At 48.0% G+C, this 7,457-nt stretch overlaps 1 protein-coding gene across 1 annotated transcript; it reads right to left on the bottom strand.

The window, feature by feature from the left end:
- Window positions 1–4,474: 4,474 nt before the first annotated feature.
- LOC137562186 (olfactory receptor 1G1-like) lies at window positions 4,475–5,440 on the bottom strand. Its single transcript, XM_068273517.1, has one exon. It carries the CDS (start codon window positions 5,438–5,440, stop codon window positions 4,475–4,477), a length of 966 nt encoding a protein of 321 aa, XP_068129618.1.
- Between the last annotated feature and the right edge of the window lie 2,017 nt (window positions 5,441–7,457).

Below are 7,457 nucleotides of genomic sequence, written 5' to 3' on the forward strand. Positions count from 1 at the left end.
CAGCAAATATAGCCAACTATGACCATTAAGGGCTCATTCACACTATGTGCTGCGCTGTCAGTTTTGACGCAACGCACATAATGTAAGATTCATATGGTAACATGAAAGTCAATAGACTTCCATGTTACCATTCACACTACAGGTGTGCGTTCCCATGCGTTACGTTGTAACGCATCTGGGAACATTTTAACGCACAACGCATATGTTTCCCCGATAGGTACAGCTGCCGATGCCCACGCGTTAGCGCACCACAATGTGCATTCCATGCGATCACTGTGCGTGGGCAGCGCTTGCATGAAATCTCATTCGTGCATACGTTCTGTGGTGTGAATGAGCCCTTTATAATAAATGCAGCAACAGTTACCCCAGACACCAGAAAATAAACGCAATGTGTGCAACATTTCAGCAGAAAATAATGCAATGTGGGCCACATTTCACCAAAAAACAAACGCAGTGGGCCACATTTCACCAGAAAATAGACGCAGTGGGCCACATTTCAAGAGAAAATAAACGCAGTGGGCCACATTTCACCAGAAAACAAACGCAGTGGGCCACATTTCACCAGAAAACAAACGCAGTGGGCCACATTTCCCCCGAAAACAAACGCAGTGGGCCACATTTCCCCCGAAAACAAATGCAGTGGGCCACATTTCACCAGAAAACAAACGTAGTGGGCCACATTTCACCAGAAAACAAACGCAGTGGGCCACATTTCCCCAGAAAACAAACGCAGTGGGCCACATTTCACCAGAAAACATACGCAGTGGGCCACATTTCACCAGAAAATAAACGCAGTGGGCAGCATTTCACTGTAAATAAACGCAGTGGGCCACAATTCACCAGAAAATAAACACAGTGGGCCACAAGTTACCAGAAAACATACACAGTGGGCCACATTTCACCAGAAAACATACGCAGTGGGCAGAATTTCATAGTAAATAAACACAATGTGGGAAACATTTTAGCAGAAAATAACACAGTGGGCCACATTTCACCTGCAAAAAAAAATATTGTACTCACCTGACAGAAGTCTTCCCTCTCGGCTGGGCTCTGGCGCGCATCTTCCTCGGATCTTCTGCAGCTGAGTCTCCCACGCTGCCGCAGACAGGCAGAGTGAAGGGCTACGGGAAGATGGCTGCCGCCGAAGCCCTGTACTGGAGACACAAATAGTCTCCAGTACAGGGCTTCGGCAGCCATCTTGCCGTAGCCCTGGTCTGCCTCCCGGGAGACTGCGGGGCTGCGGGCTATGAACTAGCACGGCGGCGTCTAGTAGACGCTGCGGCCAGTTCATAAGCAGCGGTGGCGTGCCAGCAAATTAGGCTACGCGTGCCGGACCCGGCACGCGTGCCATAGGTTCGCCACCGCTGCCCTAGGGTATCCGCAGCCTTAAGTGGCTGTAAAAACGCGAGAAAACCCGCTCGGTGTGCACCAGCCCTAACTGATGTCCAACTTTTGGCTTTAAAACAACCAGGTGCCAGAAATCATGTCAAACACCAAGTAATAAAAACAACAGAAGGTGAATATTGACTAAGGTGAGCAATAAGATTTAGGCGATAGATTAAGGGGAGGTAGGGATCACACTATACGACTTTGCATTTGAACAATCAGCCCATGTAAATCAATGGGCTTGTTCGCATCTGATGCAAATTTAATGTGGGAAAAAAACAATAGCCAGCATGTACCGCGCACACCTGCACAGTAGCACGGGCAGACAGTCCAGGATTTACCTCACAGGAGCCTGTAGGCACAGATGTCCTGGCACCTTAGACCTTGCCCTCCATTAACCTACAAACACCGCCAAACTGCACTGCAAGTCTGCTGGCTGGCCCAGCTGCCACTTCTCCCTTACCTGCCTTGCCCAGTGTAGGTCGCTACAGGTGCCTCCAGTATTAGGTAGCCAGAAGTACCTCAGTATTTAGTTAGAGGTGCCCCTGACAGAAGAGAGATCTCTGCACTGGAATGCAGAGAGTAGGGTGACTACTGAGAACCCTCTCATTTACACTCTCATCAGTATTCTGAATTGGGATGAAGAGAGGGAGGCGCTCTGGGAGGGGCGTGAGCCGCCTTTCCATCATCAGGCCTACAGTGCCTTATGGTAAATCCGGCCCTGCAGACAGAGCAAGCACACTCCGCCTACAGCAAAGGCTCACACTATGCTTGTGCCTGCACATTTATTGTGGCTATGGATGTACACAACAAGAGCACAAAGAAGAAGTGGATCCCTGTGAACAGTGGTGGGGATGAGGAGGATCGGAGAGACCCTGGATCATCCAGAGGCTTCCCTCTCCTGAGATTACTTTTCTCTTTTTGTTTATCACAGATTCACTTTAATTCCCCTCCTGCTTGTTGCTCTCTTCCTTGTTGGTGACTTCACCACACCCTCTGCCTCACAACTTCCTCCCTGCTGCTGAACAGTCACGCAGCAGGTTATATGACCAGACAGAGGCAGCAAAGAAAACCCAGCCCCAGCCTGCTGAGCTCAAGCCACCTGCTGCCTAAAGGGGATGGGAAGGCTGAGCCCCAGATGCACACAAGCTTGCACTGACTGCAGACAGAGCCCTGGTCAATCTATGCCTGGTATAAGCTACAGAGCAGACCTCTCCTGAGCTCTGGCATGGATTTGAAGGAAAAGGTCCTGGATATTGACTGTTGTTGCATGTTAGTCACAACATCGTGCCTATTTGTTTAGGATCCAGGACTGGCGTGTATTGGGTAGAAGGGCGGGCCTTACACGCCACTCCTCCAAGACCAGGACTGAGTCTGGCAGAGAGAGGGTTACCTGCATCATTTGCGTAAGAGACTGCATCCCTCACAGAGGCGGCCTTAGCGTACACGGGGCCTGGGGGCGAGTGTCATATGCGGGGCCTAGAGACACAGATATGCTGTGGATACACACATACATGATGTATACACACACACACACACACACGAAACCCATGTACACACTGTGAAAACACATGTACACACTGTGAAAACACATGTACACACTGTGAAAACACATGCACACACTGTGGAGACACACACGCTCTGTATAGGTTACATAGGTAGGTGCTTGCAGTATAGGATAGATAGGTAGGTGCCTCCCGTGTAGGTTAGATAGGTAGGTTCCCCCAGTATAGGTTAAATAGGTAGGTGCCTTCAGTGTAGATTAGATAGGTAGGTGCCTCCAGCATAGGTTAGATATGTAGGTGCCCCAAGTAAAGGTTAAATAGGTAGGTGCCCCGCAGCGGCGGGGGAAGCGAGCATAGTAGTTACAACTCACCTTCCTTCTGCCGATCCTGCAGCCTCTATGTCCTTCCTGTCCCGGCATCGGTAACAGCGCCACTTGCGCTGACATGCGGTCACGTCATCACAGGGGCGCAGTTATCAATGCGATGGATGCCAGGGGAGTAAGGAGATGGAGGCTACGGGGAATCGGCGGAAGGAAGGTGAGTTGAAACTACAGTACTATGCCCGCTCTCCCAGCACAGAGGGTGCGGGGCCTGGGGTGATTGCCCCACTTGCCCCCCCCCCCCCCCCCCAAGGCCACCTCTGATCCCTCAGTATGTAGCAGGTTGTGTGTGGAGCAAGAAGGCTCCTGAAAGGCTGTGGAGCATAGGGGGGCTTCCGGGCCTGTTGCAGCAGGGAAGCTGCTGAAGTGCTGGAGGGAGTTGGACTCCGAGAAGCCTGGAAAAGGTGAGTGGCCCAGGACTGTCATTACAGCCGGTGTGGCTGTTGAGAGTACACAGGGGTGGTATGCAGTAACCCCAAAGATAAACCGAGGTCATTGAGGGCACAGGAGCAGAGTGCTCTGCATGCAGTGTGATTGCTCAATACTCCATGTGGTGAATTGTTTATGTTCTGGATATTGTTTTGGCTGACAAATAAAGCTGTATTGTTTTATGTTAACTCTAAAAAGACTGACTGGCTGGTATGCTGGTATGTTGTGATCCTTCTGTGCTTTGATATCCTCTGGCAACATGAGCTAAGCATCTCAATTTCCCACAGAATATCACACCGGAAACATCCCTGCCTGGAGACTTTTTGAATCTTGTTTGTTGTTGTTTTTGCAGACGCAAATAGAGTCTAGACTAGTCTTTCTCAACCTTTTTAATCTGTAGGAACCCTGCAAATATCCTTTGGATCTCAAGGAACCCTTGCAAATATTTTTTGGATGTTAAGGAACCCCTGCATATTTTTTGCTGGAGGCACTTTAAAAGTCATTGTTGCTGTTTATTTCACTACCACCTATTACAGTGTCCCTTATTATACCGTCTCCTTATTCTGGAGCTTTTTATTGATGTGTTCTTTATTTTTTTGACCCCCAGTTTAGTACTTTTTTTTTACAGCATCTCCTATTTTAATGTGCTCTATCATAATTCCCCCATGATGATGGAAATGCCAAGGAACCCCTGCAGAGTACTCAAGGAACCCTGGGGTTACTGGTTGAGAAAGGCTGGTCTAGACTATGGCTTTTGCAGGTTGCAGACATTTTCTACATCTGTGCTCTATGACATTGCTTTATTTTTCCTGATTGTAATTCATTTTTCCTGATTCCGAAAATCCTCTTCAGTGCCGATTTCACCTCTTTATTTCGCAAAGCATATATTAATGGGTTCAGCATTGGGGTCACAGCTGTGTACATTATGGAGAACACCAGGTCTTGTGTCTCAAACTGAACAGATGGTGGCTTTACATACATACACAGAGCAACACCATAGAAGATCATCAACACAGTGAGGTGGGATGTGCAGGTGGAGAAGGCTTTTCTCCTCCCACTAGTGGACTTTATCTTCAGGACAATACGAATGATCTTGATGTAGGACGTTAAGCTGAGTAGGAACGGAAAGAGCCCGAGAACAACGCTCTCAATGTAGAGCAAAATGTAAAACTGGGTATGACTACACGTTATCTTCTCCAGAGCTTTAATGTCACAGAAGAAGTGTTGGATTTTAGTGGCTGGACAAAGTTCCAACTGGTATATGGAAAAAGTCAAAAATAAAGAGTTGACACAGCCTACCACCCAGGTCCCCAATAAGAGGAGAGCATATTGTGGTCTGTTCATGATGAGGTGGTAGTGCAAAGGTTTACAGATCGCCAGATACCGGTCATAAGCCATAACTGATAGAAGAACGTCCTCTGTGCTGGCTGCCAGCATGTAGAAGAATAACTGTGCAAAGCATTGTGGGAATGATATTGAGTCATTACCGGACAGCAGAATGTCCATCAGCTTAGGAAGAGTAGATGAGTTAAAAATCACATCCACAGAGGATAGATTGCTGAGGAAGATGTACATCGGGGTGTGCAGACGAGTATCTATGATCACAGAAGTCACTATAATGATATTTCCCAGTATTCCGGTCAAATAGAGGGACAAGAATAGAAAGAAGAGGAGGAGGTGATTGACTGTAGTATTGGCAAATGCTGTTAAATGGAAGTCATAGGTTCTGTTATCCATCATATAGCGAGATCTGAATGGAGGAGACTCCTGGGTAAAGTTTGCCAGTCTTCCTAAATGAAAGCTGAACTATGGTTGGCTGAGAAAACGTTAGAGCTGTTCAGCGTAACCCTTGGGAATCTTCTGGCTATTTAGTGCCCTTGACCCTCTGTTGACCCTCCTCCACTCAGCCGCTGGGCCTAGAAGTCAGACTTATTATTAGTTTGATTCTGATAAAAGGATTTTATGGCATGTAAGCAAAATAACTGTTAAGGTTGCCACTACCGATACAATTGCTGAACAATCGTTTACGAACAATTATCCTTTGAACGACCAGAAATGACTATTTGGGACCACTTACAGACAGAAATCTGCTAACAAATCCGATCAGATTAATGAATCGATCCAATTTTTGGATCAATCCCATCTATCTGATCAGATTTTTGTCCATTAGTGGGCCCAAACTATTATTTCTGATCGTTCATATGAATAATCGTTCATAAATAGTCGGCTGGTAATTTGTATCGTTAGTGGCCCCCTTTAGCCTAAACAGAGTGAAAATATTTTAGTTACACTACAAGAGAGAAAAGACTGCCAACGTTACTGTAGGTGTTCGAATTCAGCCTATTGAACTCAGGACACCCAAATACTCCGGAACACCGCACTTCAGCAACATTTCAGTACCGAACAAGCAGACAGGGTCAGGGGGAGTTCACATATACCGTATATACTCGCATATAAGCCAACCCGCATATAAGCCGACCCCCCCACTTTTACCTAAAAAAACAGTAAAAAATGATTGACCCCCATATAAGCCTGGGGTAGGAAATGCTGGCCACCTTATTCCTCTAGTGTTTTCCAGTATAGCTAGTAAAGTGCCCAGTATAGCTAGTATAGTGCCCAGTATGGCTAGTATAGTGCCCAGTATGGCTAGTATAGTGCCCAGTATGGGTAGGTAGTGCCCCAGTATAGCTAGTATAGTGCCCAGTGCAGCTAGTATAGTACCCAGTATAGCTAGTAAAGTGCCCCAGTATAGTTAGTATAGTGCCCAGTATAGGTAGGTAGTGCCCAGTATAGCTAGTATAGTGCCCAGTATAGCTAGTAAAGTGTCCCAGTATAGCTAGTATAGTACCCAGTATAGGTAAGTAGTGCCCAGTATATCTAGTATAGTGCCCAGTATAGCTAATATAGTGCCCAGTATAGCTAGTAAAGTGCCCCAGTATAGCTAGTATAGTGCCCAGTATAGCTAGTATAGTGCCCCAGTATAGCTAGTATAGTGCCCCAGTATAGGTAGGTAGTGCCCCAGTATAGCTAGTAAAGTGCCCAGTATAGGTAGGTAGTGCCCGAGTATAGCTAGTATAGTTCCCAGTATAGCTAGTAAAGTGCCCCAGTATAGCTAGTATAGTGCCCCAGTATAGGTAGGTAGTGCCCAGTATAGCGCCCCAGTATGGCTACGGCGGCCGCAGGGGTGGGCGGGAGCTGGAGGGGGGGGGCGTGGACCACATGATTTGCATACAAGCTGACCACCAACTTTTGACCCACTTTTTGGGGGTCAATAATTCGGCTTGTATGCGAGTATATACGGTATATACTTCATAGCGCGTTTCACACGAGTATGCAGGGGCGGCGCCAGGGGGGTGCTTGGGGGTGCTCGAGCACCCCCTAGAATTGTCCAAGCACCCCCAAAGCACCCCCTGGAGTGAACTGACTTCAGGCGTCTAAAAGACGCCAAGTCAGTTCACACACCGGCAGCACGGAGCAGCAGGCAGGGCTACGGTAAGATGGCCGCCCGGAGCCCTGTTCTGCAGACTTCGGGCGGCCATTTTCCCGTAGCCCTGCTCTCTGCATGCAGGCAGGAAGTCTCGTGGTGACGTCGGGAAGGAAGAGGATCGTGGGCGCGCGGGCGCTGCGCGCCACAATGAGGTCGGGACTCGGGACAGGAGGTCGGGAAAGAAGGTCTTCTGGCTGTAGGTGAGTAAATGGGTTTTTCTTTTCTTTTTCAGGTGATGCGGATTGTGCATATTGGGGTCATATCTGCTAC

The sequence above is a fragment of the Hyperolius riggenbachi genome, chromosome 3 (genome assembly GCF_040937935.1).
Source record: "Hyperolius riggenbachi isolate aHypRig1 chromosome 3, aHypRig1.pri, whole genome shotgun sequence".
Lineage (NCBI taxonomy): Eukaryota > Metazoa > Chordata > Amphibia > Anura > Hyperoliidae > Hyperolius > Hyperolius riggenbachi.

Bases quoted from the DNA above. Each gene is read 5' to 3' on its own strand.
- LOC137562186 (XM_068273517.1), bottom strand. From the start codon at position 5,440: ATGATGGATAACAGAACCTATGACTTCCATTTAACAGCATTTGCCAAT.